At 35.5% G+C, this 15,809-nt stretch overlaps 1 protein-coding gene across 6 annotated transcripts in view; it reads left to right on the top strand.

Annotated features, from left to right (window-relative positions):
- The window catches only part of CNTN1 (contactin 1), a 376,715-nt gene that overhangs the window by 301,934 nt on the left and 58,972 nt on the right, over nt 1-15,809 (top strand). For all 6 annotated transcript variants that reach the window (XM_035255799.3, XM_054238172.2, XM_035255801.3 and 3 more), the window contains one exon: nt 4,031-4,180. In XM_035255799.3, coding sequence (XP_035111690.1) covers nt 4,031-4,180 — 150 coding nt within the window. The remainder of the gene's footprint in view (nt 1-4,030; nt 4,181-15,809) is intronic.

Raw genomic sequence — 15,809 nt, 5'->3', positions numbered from 1 at the left:
TTCTGGCTCCAAGAATAACAAACAGGTTACAAGGAACTTGGCTAAAGAAAGAGGACACAGAGTCTCTCTGTTCCTGTTTCTCTTCTCCATTTGGCTTGAGGCATAAATCTGCTTCCCGAGCAAAGCTGACTTCTGTAGGGAGCAGCCTTCTGTGTAGGTGATTTTGGAAGAAAGAGAAGTAGAAGTAGGAGAAGAAGGAGGAGAAGGAGAAAGAAGTGAAGAAGAAGAGGGAGAGGAAGAGGAAGCCCCTCCATGGAAGATTTTTAGAAGTTACCTTAGTGAGTTCTGGTATTTCTTTAAGATCTAAACAGAAGCAGTATCTTTGGAATCCCCCATTTCAATCTAAAACCCAAATATTTGAAAGTACCCCAAACAAACCTATTCACTCAGAGGTTCTAAATAAAAATTCAGGTCTCTGTTTGAGACTGGAAATGAGCATTTAAAGGCTTCTCACTGGTTCTAATGCACCTACTCAGTTTCATGTTACAGGTCCTAGACCCAACCCACAGATCACCTGGCAGGACTCTGGAAGGAACCATAGGTTTGGCCAAAAGAAAAGCAAGCTGTGCTCTGGCATCTCAGAAGGTGTGAATTCTTGATCCTTCTCTAAGGGAAATATGTAGCCTCATAAAATCTAGAGAAATTCATGTTTGAAATGAGAACTACCAAAACTGAAGAAACAGAAAGGCAAAAAAAAATACTCTCCTGCAATAAACATAGAGTGTTTTTGTTTTTAAAAAGAGAATACTAATACTAGGTAAAGATATGGCAGAAGAGATACTCATATACTCCTGATGGGAATAAAGACTGGTTCTACCTTACTGCAGAGCAATTATATGATATAGCTCATGGGTTTTGGCTGTTTACATTCAATAATTTAATTTACAAATATATATTTTAGGGAAATAATCTAAAGTAAAAAGGAACATTTATGTGCAAAGATGTTAATTGCAGAAAACTTTTGGTAATCAACTCAGTCATACATATGACAGAAATTTAAATATAAACATATTTTCTTCTTCATTTTTGGATAATTTATTCCAGGTCCTCTTAACTATTTCTCATAGCATGGTTACCATGCCTCTTTATGTTCTGTCCAACGTCCTCTTACACACACTTACCCCATCACTAATAATAATCTATAATTTGCCCTCTGACAGTAGCAGCATCGAATCAAACATAATTTTCTAACAATGACCTGAGCACCCTTGTAGAACTCCAGGAATGGCATCAAACTGTGCTGTCCATCCACTAAAAACAGTCCAGGAGAAGTAAAATTTACAATAGGTTGCCTTTAAAATACATAGCCTATTTCTTCATCTCATTATTCTAAATTTAATATTTGGAATACTGAAAGTTGATGCCTTTAAAAAATATTTAATATCTTAAATATTTACCTTCATAGAACTGAGTTTAATACTATACCTTTGTTTCTTAGTGGTCACACCATAAATAAAAATCACATAATTTTTATTTTTGTGTTCATTGTAGAAAATGTTTTTCACTTCCACTTAGGATGCAGTCAGAAGAGGACTTCACTAGTACACTGACACAAAGAACACATAGATAATGTATAAAGCATCATCTTTCAAAGCCCATTAGAGAGCTGAGTCTGTGAAGACACAATGGACTAAAATTTATTATTGGTAGAACAGTGATGAAAGAAGGATGTAGTTATAGACATTAACAAGAAGAAAACAGGTTAACTTCCAACATATTTAAAGACAAAGTATAGGCTGATATGGCTGTTTACAATCACTGGATGATCAGATCAAAGAACAAGGAGAATCTATAATAATTTGGCAATTCTTTTTCATAGGCCTTCATCATATATACTCAAGAAAGTTTTGGGACAGAACACAAGTGTAAAAAAGAAAAAAGAGAACTTCCCTCTGGGGCACAGATACCACAAACATGAGATAAAGGCAGGAGTGCTGAGAGAGATATGCTTCCTCTGTGAGGGACAGGTGCTTTCAACTTAGCACATACCTGCTTTTTATCTGTTGACCTCCCAGCCTCCTGGAAAAGACCCACTGTAGCCTTGACCATCACGAGAGCACAATATTGTCACCCTTTGGAATGCTTCCAACATTTTCATTCTTCCAGTCCTTAAATGGTGCTGAAGTTTTGCAGGCTAGGAAGCAGGGGAACAGGTCAGACTGTCTTCTCAAGCCTCCTAAAACACTTTTGTACTGCACACGCCCCAGCCTCCGCCAAACTCAATAATTTTAAATTCACAAACAGCTTCATCAGCTTCTGCCTTTAAGGTTCTGTATTAGTTTCCTAGGGTTGCCAACAAATCAACATAAACTTGATAGCTTAAAACATAGTTTGGAGACCAAAATCAAAGTGGTGACAGGGCTGCATCTTCTCCAAAGTCTCCATTCTCTGCCTCCTCCAGCTTCTGGTGGCTCCACATGTCCCTTGCCTTGTGCCTACATCACTTTCATATCTCCTTCAGTGTCTCACAGCCTTCTGGTCTTCTAGGTGTGACTCTTCTCTGCTTCTTTCTTTTATAAGGACATTTGTCATTGGATTTAGAGTCCATGTAGATAATTCAGGATAATCCTACCCGAAGATTCCTAACACTTACAACCTTAAATTTAACTTAAAAGGTCTGGCAAGACTTTTATTTTTTTTTCATATAAGATGACATTTACAGGTTCTGGTGATTTTAACATGGACATATTCTTGGGTGGAGAAAGGCACCATTTAACCTAAGACAGACTGTTTTCTATAAGGGATCAAAATCATTGAAACGTGTCCAGGAAAGAAGGGCCACCTTACTCAGCATCATCACACAAGCTCTATTCTCCCTTCAATCCATAAAGAGCCCTTCACAAACCAAAACTTCACTTTACTTCTTTAAACTACCTAGGAAAATATTTTTATGCATTTCAATTAAGACAAACAGGTTCTGATTTGTTGTGAGGGAGGAGTAAAAGAGATAAGAGATAAAGAGGTAGAAATCCTTAAGAAATCTTAATAAAATAGAGAGGAAAGGGAAACTTTTAATTAGAAAGTCAAAAATATATGTTAAATCTACAGAAGAAATCCATAACAAAATAAAAAACCAAATGGCAAAAGTAGTGTATAGCAGTGTTAAAATTACGGCAGGGTGAAATGGGACAGTCTGAGCCATGCGAGAATTTGTCCAAAAGTAGAAACTGGATGCTGGGGCGCCTAGTATTTATTGTGTTGATGGATACATCATCTTTAACCATTACATATTCTTGGTCTACATTGCCAGCTAAACTTTCCTAAATGATAAGACATTGAGTCATAGACAAGCCTTCAAATACAGGAATTTACATGAGTGGATTTATTATTAAAAACATATGTAGAAATATTTGAGGAAAGCTTAAAATAACACCCAGACCTTCCTTGGTTGTATGTTTTATTATATCTCAATTAAATAAGCAATCTGGGATCATATTCCACCCATAATTTATCATCTCCCATTAGTATCTAGTAACATGAATTCTGAGGGATACCGAACAAAATAAATTATTATAATATTAATTTTCACTGTTCCAAATTATTTGAGTATAAATCAACAAAATCAAGTAAAAATTATATAAACAGTAACCTTTTCTATCCTAGTTATAAATTATTTGCTAGCCATAGACTATAACAGTGGCAATCCATAACATTTTTCTGCTCCAATTGTACCCTTATCTCAGGAAATCTTTTTAGATTCTACCTTCAGACTATAGCTCCTTGCTCCTTCAAGGTGCAGTTCATGGACTAGCAGCAAGCCTGGTGGCTTTGTTAGACATGCAGAATTGCAGTCACCCCACCTTGAACTTGCTTACTTATGTGATTTATATGCATTTCACTGTAAGTTTATTATTTGCTAAACCTCTTCTCTTACTCTCTTGAACTTAACATTTTGTCATACCCAGTTATAGTTTTTATTTCAACTCAATGTAATGTATACCATTCTCCCAGAAATAGTAAACTAAAAATGTGAAGTTATAAAAGTGATGTTAATCATCCTATATTCTCTTTTTAATGTTTATTTATTTAGATCCCCCAATTATTGAAGGAAATATGGAGGCAGCAAGAGCAGTGGACTTAATCCCATGGATGGAGTATGAATTCCGCGTGGTGGCAACCAATACATTGGGTAGAGGAGAGCCCAGTATACCATCTAACAAAATTAAAACAGATGGTGCTGGTATGTATATAAAAGAAACTCGAAATTTTAAAAGATTTGTAAATACAGTGTGATTTCAATATATGGTTGAATGTATTTGAAAAGAATGCTCTGAGGTAAGTAATTCATTTAAAAAGCATGTATGTGTATTTCACATGTGTGTATTCTCTATCAAGACATGCCACAAATCAAAAGAAGAAATATAAAGTTTAAGAATGTTTTACATAATTAATGTAGAGAAAGAGGTAAATAGGGGCCACTGAAAATGCCACTGAGACTGCTGAAATTAGGTAAGTATTTAGATTATAAACTTTAATGTAAATTCTGAATCTTAACTAGGCAGACTCTTGCTTGGTTAAACAGGTTTTATGATTTAGAAGGCTCATAATTTTATGTGTTTCTCTAAGTCATTTATAACTGAATGGCCAAGTAAGTGTATATTTTATAGTAAATACCAACTGCTATTAAACAGCCTTTAGTGCAAGAAGTAATCTATTCTTTTTTCCTTCTCCCCTATATTATTAAGGAAAAATGTTGTTCCGATTCTAATGATAGCTCTTGTTTTATTATTCCCTGTATCAAAAAGAAAATGTAGCCTCTCTGAGCTAATTTAACTAGGCCTTGCCAAACTTCAGTGTTTTAGATGGTGTAGAGAAGGCTTTAAATGAATGACAGAATTCCATTAAAATTCTACTGTGATCTCTTAATATCACTTCCCTATATTCCTGCTTACCTCAGGTCCTTGGCCTAACTTCTAAATATAATGATTAGTTCTAATGGCTTTATTTTTAAAAGCCAAGTAATGCACAGAAACTGCCACAAGTAAACTATCTCTTAGTTTCATGCAATTTAATGTAATTCATTAGATAAAAATGATAATTCTGAAATTAAAGGGCAAGAGCACTAAAATACCTTGTCTGTAGTCAGTTTTTTACATGTATTTCATTTAATCCTCATAATAACATTTTGACAGGTCGTCCTATGCTCATGTTCTCTAATGAGCAATAGACTCAGACACTAAATAGTTTATCTAAGTTAATATGACTAATTGCAAGATTCAGAATTCGAAGCCAGATCTGATGGCTGTTCTCACACATTGAGCTTTCTCAAAGTTGGCTTCTCAAGCAGGACTCAAGAAACACGTTTATTACAAATCTTTGTTAGAGTTCTAATAGAAACTTAGATTTCATCCTTAACTATTATACTAGATATGACCTAAACACTAAATTTTTTTGTTTTAGCATATCCACCTGCAAAATGAACACTAGAGTTTGCTTTTCTCTACCTCATAGAAATTTCATCAGGATATGTAGGTAATCTAAGGTGAAGCTTTATAGGAGAGAGATACCACATAGCCAGGATTTCTCTTTGGTTTATATTATTATTCCCTAGAGCTGCCTATGTTTGTAATAGAGGCTTCTGTATTATAGACTGAACACTGTTGCTCTTTCTTTAAAACAAAAAATAAAAAATTGGGGCATGATCCTACTGGTGGTTTACCAAATTATGTCGGTAATTTTATGCTGACAGATCATGTATTTGATTTGACTTAACAAGCATTCATTAAAACTGCAGAAAATCCCGAGTGATTAAATTGGTCTAAACAAACTTATCACAGGTAAAACATTTTTACATACCTATCTCGAATGTAGACCTTTAATCATGGAGTTTAATTAATTTTCTGTGATCTCTTGATACGACCTAAGTCTTATCTGAACACCATTTTTTGAAATAAAAGTTGTCATGGAGAAAGTATACTTTCTTTGGCATTAGTAACAGATGTAGGCCTCCCTCCTTCTTTTTTGGTTTTGTTGCAAATACTATCCTTATTATTTATCTCAGAAAATTATTTCTTTACAATATATAGGCTCATGATCTAGACATGATTACCATAATATCTGTCTTAAATTATTAATCTCAAAGTAGAAGTGACAAAATCAAATAGTTTTTAAGAATAACAACAAAAATGATGTCTCAGAGAAATTTAATCCAATTCTTTCAGACCTAAATTTCTGAATATAATTTATACTTAAGATCTTATCTAGAAGTGATGTGCTCACTACTAGTGGTTTGTATGTGACTTTGAAGAATATTTACCTTGATGTCTTCTTATCCTTAAATGTTAGGAAAAAATGGTTTTCAAGTAATATTAAACCTAAAATTTTGTCACAGTTGTTACTTGAAACCAACTTATTTTCGTCATCACCTTCACCTCTTATGTTACATTTTCTCAAATGGTATTTTGTTAAGGACTGAGTTCGCTGTCTGGTATACTTACAAAATAACTTTCTTTACAAGCCATCAGAGCCAAGGCTAAAAGCAAACACACCTATAGACAACCTATCGACAGAGTAAGATACAACCTTGTAGGGATATGAGGTGATTCATTCTTACTAATTGTAAAAAAAAAATTAATTCTGAAACTTCTAACACATTTGTTAATATATCAGAAAATATTTTGAGACCTTTGATTAATCAAATCATAATTACTATACTTTATACATTTGCAGTTATTGTCAGACATACTGCTTAGTTCTGTTTGCATTGCTTAGGTTAATTCCCATAATAACTTTATGAAACAGATGAGGAAGTTAAGATTATGCCCAGCTAATGTGAGGCAGAGCTGGGATTCAAATCTAGATGTTTCTCATTCTAAAGGCTTTGCTCCTAGACCACCTTCTGAAGATAGTACACAGTATTTAGTATTGCGGCTCCCACCCACTGAACCTTGGTGGAATGCTGGCATTTTCATATAAAAGCTCTGTAATTTGAGGCACATTACTTAATCTCTGAGCCTCATTTTTTTTTTTTTTTTTTTAGATAGAGTGCAGTGGCTCTTTTTTTGGCGTGCAGTGGCACAACCACAGCTCACTGCAGCCTTGACCTCCAGGACTCAAGCTATCCTACTGCCTCAGCCATCCTAGTAGCTAGGAGTACAGCGACTTGTCACCATGCCCAGCTATTTTGTGTGGTTTTTGGTAGAGACAGGGTTTCTCCATGTGGCCCAGGCTGGCCTTGAATTCCTTACCTGATGCAATCCACTTGCCTCAGCCTCCCAAAGTGCTGGGATTACAGGGATGAACCACCTCATATGGCCTGAGCTTCAGTTTTCTCATTTCTAAATGGGAATCATTTATCTTAAAGGATGATTTTTATGTTTACAAACATACAGGACAGCAGTTAGCACTGCAATGCATAGTATGCTCAATAAATTTATTATGCTATTATATTTTGTTTAAAAATGTAATATACTTACAAGAAACTATACTCTCCTGTCTACTTTGTAATGGAGTACCCATTTAGCAATATATTTTCAATTCTTATAAGCACAGAGCATATAATTTTATATAATTTTTAATAATGTTATATATTTTATATAAAATTCAACAGAAAGTTCTGTTGTTTTGCTATTTACGTGCTTTATTAAAATTGAACATGCATAAAATTGGACACTTACATTTTTTATTTTTATAAGAAAAAAATACTTTCTAAATAAGGGATATTTGTCTTGTCATGTACCATTATAACAATTCTCTAAGAGATGCCAGCATATGTTATGCAGGACAAAGGCTGGTTCCCATTTGATGGAACAGTTGGTCCCCAGCCTCTCTATGCTGACTGAAAGACAAGACATTATCCAATGCCACACATGCCCTAATATGTCCAGTTACTTGATGTTAAGATCTCAGTGCACAGTTGGGTACATTCTTTGGATTCAGACAAGTGCATCATAAAATGGATGTTCCCAAATGAAAAATCAGAAGATATATTTGTAATTTATCCTAACCCATTTAATTTTGACTATAGAAAAGAGATAACAAAAGCATTCTTTGAAATAACCTGTCATTGTACGACATGCCCCCTTAGCTAATAGCTCCGCAGGTACAGTTGGTGAGTCCACATCCTAAAAATGTACATTCAGGTTTAACATCTTTGTTAGTTAGTCAGATCAAGCCAGTTGAAAAAAGGAAAAAGAAAAAAGAATAAAACCAGAAACAACATGTTCATATTATATATGAAAACTCAATTTCATGCCCTATGAAGGTCTATCATTCTTTCATTTAGTATTCTTTCTCGCTCTTCTTTTTTCCTCATTTTTAAACATATTTGATAAAGGAGAAGAGAAGTAAGCATTATTTTAAGCTGGTAAGGTACTACGTGATGTTAGTTGCTGTCATTAATAATTAAATAAACCTTTTTTAAAAGAAACAAAGAGGATAGATTTTTAAGCCATCAGATGACCTGAATTAAAGATGGCAGCTTTTCTACATGTGAGCAGTGTAACCTGGGCAAGCTAGTTAATTTATTCAGGACTCATTTGCCTTTACTTTTAAGTGGGGATAATGCCATTTCTCCATGTAACTACTTCAAAGTGCTGATCTGGGTATCCAATTAGATGTAGTATATGAAAATAATTTCTAAGCTCTAGATATGTCTATTATTAAGCTGAGATCATTCATTCAGCAAACTTTCTGAATTAGGTAGATTTAACACACTGAATTAAAACTAGTAGTACATGTTTATTTTTTGCCACTATAAAAAGGGCATATCCAGACTGGGTGCGGTGGTTCAGGCCTGTAATCCCAGAACTTTGGGAGGCCAAGGAGGGCAGATCATGAGGTCAAGAGATTGTAACCATCCTGGCCAACACAGTGAAACCCTGTCTCTATTAAAATATACAAAACTTCACTGGGCATGGTGGTGCGCACCTGTAGTCCCAACTACTTGGAAGGCTGAGGCAGGAGATTCGCTTGAACCTGGAAGGCAGGGGTTGCAGTGAGCCAAGATCATGCCACTGCACTCAAGCCTGATGACAGAGCGAGACTCGGTATCAAAAACAAAGAAAAAAGACCATATCCAGGACTGCAATCCTTTTTTATTCATATTCTTTAGTGCTTTATGTAACACAATGTCCATAGTGGATGCTAAAAATATTTGTAGAAGAAAAAAGGGAGAAACAAGGAGGGTAAGATGATGATTGGGGCAACTGGAGGATGATGAAAAGAAAAACAAAAAGAAACTGGAGCCTGATCCCACTGTTGGTTTACCTATGTAATTTTATACTGATAGATCATGATGAAAAGAAAAGGAGTCATCAAGACAATGAGATTTGCATATGCACATCTATATAATTGCATATGCAAATCTATATAATTTAGAAGAATATATTACCAAACATATTGTGTTTTGATGACTGAAAACAAGTTTACAGTGAAACCCCTTCACTACTAAAAATACAAAAATTAGCTGGGCATGGTGGCAGGCACCTGTAATCCCAGCTACTTGGGAGGCTGAGACAGAAGAATGACTTGCACCTGAAGATGGAGGTTGTAGTGAGCCGAGATCATGCCACTGCACTCCAGCCTAGGTGACAGAGCTAGATTTCATCAAAATAAACAAATAAATAAATAAATAAAACATATAATTTGATGCTATTGTCCATATACTGAAGAAAACAAAGTGTTCTTTTACTTAATTTAAACAAATAATCTGTAATTGTTTTAGATTATTCATAAGAATTTTACTGTGGATTATCATAATATTAATGTGAAGAGTTCTTCTCTGCCCATCCAAACATTTTCCCCAACTGACTTATTCTTAGATTATCATTTCATTGAGCAACTAAAAACTCTCTCTGCTTCACCTGTTTAAATTTCCTCTTTGAAAACAAGGCCTATAATAATAAATAAACCTACAGTTTCTGTCTGATAAGACATAATTATGATCCTCCATCTTTTTAACCTATAATGAGAACATCATTTTAACCTGGTAGATTCTATTAGGGGAGTTAGCAATCTGTTCCTCTATCAGAGCAGGTGCTCATAAGAACTACTCTCATTTTAATATTAAAATATTATATAGCTCATTTGATTTTATTAATAGCTCTTCAGAATTATATAATTAAATGCTTAAGAATGTATGTATAAATATAGAATTAAGGCTTTAATCCTTTTGGTTTTCCAGACTAGAGCACTATTTACATAACCATGTTGCATCTCTTACCAAAATATTTGTATTAGATCACCATAAAATTCTGATGCAAGTTAAAGCAAAAAGTTAACTTTTCATCTGTACAAATGACTGTATAAGTTAAAGCAATAGTTAATAAGAATTACTAAAATATTTATTTTAAATCACCATGAAATTTTGAATCTTTTACTAAAATCTTTGTAGTAAATCACCATGAAATTTTGTTGCAAGTTAAAGTAAAAAGTTAAATTCATGGTTAACTTTTCATCTGTACAAATGACTGTATAAGTTAAAGCAATAATTAATAAGAATTAAAGTAGTCAATACACTTTGAATAAAGAGCTTATCTTCATGTACTTCATAATTTTTATAATTTAGGATTTATCACAAGCCAGTTTGTACATTGTTAAATAAAACATCAAAGCCCAAAGAGGCACTTTCATGCAAATCATTTAAGCATTCAGATCCAAAAGGAAAACTAGCAGCATTAATTTTTTTCATAGGAAAGAATAGTCATGACATTGGCTTATCTTTTTAAAATTTTTTAGATCTGTGACTGAAATACAGAAGCACTCTTATAAGCATCGTATGGGAATTTCTACAAAACAGAAATTAAGACAAAAAGACAATTTAAAGCACCTCCCTATTTTTCTTTCACATAAAATTATACATGTTGTTAATGAATGATTAATTCAATAATTTTAATGAATTATACTTTACATTTTTTAAATGATTCATTGTGTAAAGACTGTCTAGTTTGTTTTCTGTTAAATGCACTGGAGCCTAAACTTAAATAAGTTTCCTTGTGCTTAGGGTGATTTACTTCCCTGAAACAAATCACTCTTCGGCCAATTCCCTGTTTCTGCATGGATAAGTGCAGATAGATGACCTAACTGCTCTATTCTCAGATTCATGTTAAATATGTAGGTTGTGTATCAATTCCACCTGTGAAAAACTTTTTCTAATATACTAAGGCTACAACTGAACATTCAAAGCTAAATGGGAGAAATTAAGTCAATAATTAATCCAGTTAAGGTATAAAAACACTATTAAGAGAAGCAGTTACCTTTCTTCTGTGCCTTTACGTTCCCTTTCCCATGGACTGAGCTGAATGAATGATGTTTGAAGAGCAAATCAATCTTGAATTGTTTATTTGAAATATGTTAAAACATGCTTAAAAGAAACATGATAAAATGGAAATAGATATTCAGTCTAAACAAACTCCATTTTGGTATGGATTGTAGGCAGATATTATAGGTCTGTTCCAAATAAAAAGGCAGGTGTTTTAATGAAAAGCATTACAGCCGGGCATGGTGGCGCAGGCCTGCAGTCCCAGCTACTCGGGAGGCTGAGGTGGGAGGATCGCTTGAGCCCAGGAGTTCTGGGCTGCAGTGCGCTATGCCAATCAGGTGTCCGCACTAAGTTCGGCATCAATAAGGTGACCTCCCAGGAGCAGGGGACCACCAGGTTGCCTAAGGAGGGGTGAACCGGCCCAGGTCAGAAAAGCATTACAGTAAAATGCTTTTAACAAATAATTCTTGTCCTAAGGAAGACAATATTTGATTCAACAAATTGCAGTGTATGTTAGAGTTGTTTTTGAAATTATTTGCCTGTGACTACTATACTTGTACTTAAACACCCACAATTTGATTTATTGTTTGATAGGACAACGTACTTGTTTTTCTACAGCATGAAGAGTTTTAAGTTCAGAGTATGAGTTATAGGGGTAAAAGAGTTTTTCTAAGTTATTTTAATATTCCAGCCCTTAATATGTATTCTATCTAAAGTGCTACAAATTATTTTTAACCCTGTATACCCAATTTCATTTTCTGACACTCATGTAATGACAGTTGAATAGTAAAATAAAATCTCTCAAATTCATATTATTAATAATTTCTCTATGGGAAAGAAAATAATCATATCCTTTAATTGTTTTTAATGTTATTTTAAGTTAAGGGATACATGTGCAGGTTTGTTATATAAGGGAAACTTGCATCATGGGGGTTAATGGTACAGATTATTTTGTCAACCAGGTATTCAGCATAGTACTCATTAAGTTGTTTTTCCTGATCTTCTCCCTCCTCCCTCTCTCCACTCTTCAGTAGACCCCAGTATGTGTTGTTCTCCTCTATGTGTCCATGTGTTCTCATCATTTAGCTCCCACTTATAAGTGAAAGCATACAGTATTTGCTTTTCAGTTCTTGCACTAATTTGCTAAGAATAATGACTTCCTGCTCCATCCGTGTCCCTGCAGAGCACATGATCTTGTTCTTTTTTATGGCTGTATAGTATTCCATGGTGTATATGTACCAATTTTTCTTTATGCAGTGTATCACTGAGCATTTAGGTATATTCTGTGTCATTGTTATTGTGAATAGTGCTGTAATGAACATACTCATGCATGTGTACTTAGAATAGAACAATTTGTATTCCTTTTGGTATATAACCAGTAATGGGATTGCTAGGTAGAATGGTATTTCTGTTTTTAGGTCTTTCAGGAATTGCCACACTATATTGTACTGATGGCAGTGGTTGGTACTGGTTTTTCTTTACCATATTTAATGTTTTTTTCAATAACTCTTGCAGGAAAGGCCTGGTGGTAATGAAATCCTTCAGCATATTCTTTTCTGGAAAGGATTTTATTTCTCTTTTGTTTATGAAGCTTAGTTTGGCAGGATATGAAATTCAGTGTTGAAAATTCCTACCTTTAAGAAAGTTGAATATTGACCCCCAATCTCTTCTGGCTTGTAGAGTTTCTGCCTAGACAGAGACCTCTAACCACATATGTCTAGAGTTTAGAAGAGAGATTAGGGCTAGAGACAGAACTTTGAATATTTAAAGCCATGGGTGTAGGTGTCAATACTTAAAGAAGATCCATGGAGAGAACAGAAAAGAGTGCATAGAAGAAGTCCTAAGTCATCCAACAGTTACAAGTTGACACAGGGAGTCAACTCAGCATGAATAATGAGAAGGAACAGTCCATGAGGCAGAAAGAAAACCAAGTTGGTAAAATCTGAATTTAAGAAAACAAATGAGAAATTCAAGAAAGAAGATGGTAAATTCTGTGAAATGCTCCAATAAAAATATTAAATTTAAAAAATCATAAACAAGTGACATTCGATTTAGCCAAGTGCAGGTGACTGATGACCTTGTAAACAGCAGTTTTGAAACACTAGTGGACAAAAAAAACCCAGTGGAGCATGATGAGAAGAGAATAAAAGACAGTCATATCCCCTAGCTCACAGGGCCATGGGGTACATTAAATGGACTCATGGATATAAAGTGGTTAGCATAGTGCCTGGCACATAGCAAACACTTATTAAAATTAGACAGTGGTGGTATCAGTACTATCATCAGCATTACAATACCTGATGCAGTAGAGTATGCAGAATTGAGATTAGATATTTGGTGACTGGATTGCATATTATATAAGAGTGTGTAAGTGTTCTCTTTTTCTCCACAACTTTGCCAGTATCTGTTATTATTTTACTTTTTAATAACATCCATTCTGACTAGTGTGGATAATATCTCATTATGGTTTTGATTTGTATATCTCTACTGATCATGATGACCAGTAATGATATAAAGGTTCTGTAATGAGAAGGAAACTTGAGGTGACCCCAAATAAGAGGATTCTCAGATGTTCCTCTGAAAGTTGCTTTTCTAGCCTTAGGAAATCATTCCCTTTGGGGCTCCTGGTATGATTGCTAAAAGGGCTGGGTTGATTTTGTAAAACCTGCAAAGGTCTAGTAAGAAGGCCATGTCCTTGTGCAAAAGAAAATGAGCCACTTTTTCTTCAAAGTCTCAAGGTCACAGGAGTCTCTGTGCATTCAGGCCTTAGATAATAAAGAGAAGGGGAAAAAGGTGTTCCTTTACTCTCCTTTCTTTTGATGTTACTTAGGGTAGAAAGAAAGACATTGAGGGTGTCCCCTCTGCTATTTTCCCTCCATGCTTCCTGGGGTCCTTCCTGTCACCTTGTTAAATGTGCTGCCCATAGTTACGGGTGTGAATTCCCCACCTGCGGAACCAGAGAAACTAAGTGATAGGTTTTAGTCACCCTCACCCATGTGACTCTAGTCCTCTGCCTGTGATTTTCCTTTGATTTCCTAGCCTTGTCTGGCCTGTGTGGCTCCCTGAAAAATGCATCTCGGGAGAGATTCTGTAACAGTTGTATTTGGGCAATTGTTGCACTTCCCACCTTAATGGAGGAAGTGTGCTGGTTTTAGCTCTATATCCTGATATTATGGCCCATGCTAAAGTGTTTACCTGTAGATAATGGTTCTGGTTAACTTCCAGATTTCAAATCCCCTTGTTAATTAAGTACCATTCTAATTGGAGGTAGAGTAGTTGTCTTAAAAGAACGTAGAGGCCATTCAGATCCAAGATGGCCGATCACTAACAGCTCAGGATTGTAGCTCCCAGTGAAAGCTGAGAGAACGAGACGACGCCACACTTTTAGACCAATTTTCATCACTTACGGATTAGCCGATTCCCAGTGGAGGAGCCCCACGGGTCGCCAGCGCAACTCTCGTGGCTGCCGCAGTGGTTCTGCCGGCACCTCAGCGCAGCAGCTCTTCATGCAGAGCAAACGGGACTGCTTCCCCTACTGACCAGAGTTTGGAGCTCCGGGAAGTCAGAGCCGCTTGTTGCGGACTCAAGAGAGAAGCCAGACCAGAGATTCCCGGGCAGAAGAGCACCATCAGTCTTATCGCTGCTATTTAGGCTGCCACAGTGGGTTGCTCGAATCCCAGCACTGGGAATCAATAAATCTGACGTCGACTCAGAAACCTAATTAGAAAGGCGGTTCATCTACAATGAAGGGAAAAAAACAGCCTAAGAAGGCCGAGTATACCCAAAATCAGAACCCATCAGCAACGGAACAAGCCCTGATGGAAAAGGACTCATCAGCAACAGAACAAGTCTTGATGGAAAAGGACTGTGTTCCATTATCTGAAGTAGGCTTTAAAAGGTGGATGATAAGAAACTTCTGGGAGTTAAAGGAACTTGTTCTAACCCAATGTAAAGAAACTAAGAACTTTGAAAAAAGGTTCGATGAAATGATGAAAAGAATAGACAATATAGAGAGGAATACAAATGAACTTATGGAGTTGAAAAATATAACACGAGAACTTAGTGAAATATGTACAAGCTTAAATAGCTGAATGGATCAAGCAGAAGAAAGGATATCAGAGGTCAAAGACCAACTTAATGAAATAAAATGACAAGACAAAAATAGAGACAAAAGGATAAAAAGGAATGAGCAAAGTCTCCAAGAAATATGGGACTATGTGAAAAGACCTAATATACATTTGATAGGTGTACCTGAATGTGATGGAGAGAATGAATTCAAGCTGGAAAATACTTTTCAGAACATTATCCAGGAAAATTTTCCTAACTTAGCAAAGTAGGACACTATTCAACCCCAGGCAATACAGAGAACACCACAAAGATATTCCTCAAGAAGACCAACCCCAAGGCACATAATCGTTAGATTCACCAGGATCGAAATGAAGGAGAAAATATTAAGGGCAGCCAGAGGAAAAGATCAGGTTACCCATAAAGGGAAGCCTATCAGGCTTACAGCAGATCTCTCAGTGGAAACCCTACAAGCTAGAAGAGAGTGGGGGCCAATATTCAATATACTTAAAAAACAGAACTTTCAGCCCAGAATTTCATATCC

This window comes from Callithrix jacchus, chromosome 9 (assembly GCF_049354715.1).
Source record: "Callithrix jacchus isolate 240 chromosome 9, calJac240_pri, whole genome shotgun sequence".
In the NCBI taxonomy this organism is placed as follows: domain Eukaryota; kingdom Metazoa; phylum Chordata; class Mammalia; order Primates; family Cebidae; genus Callithrix; species Callithrix jacchus.
This window is presented reverse-complemented; position numbering and strand designations above follow the sequence as displayed.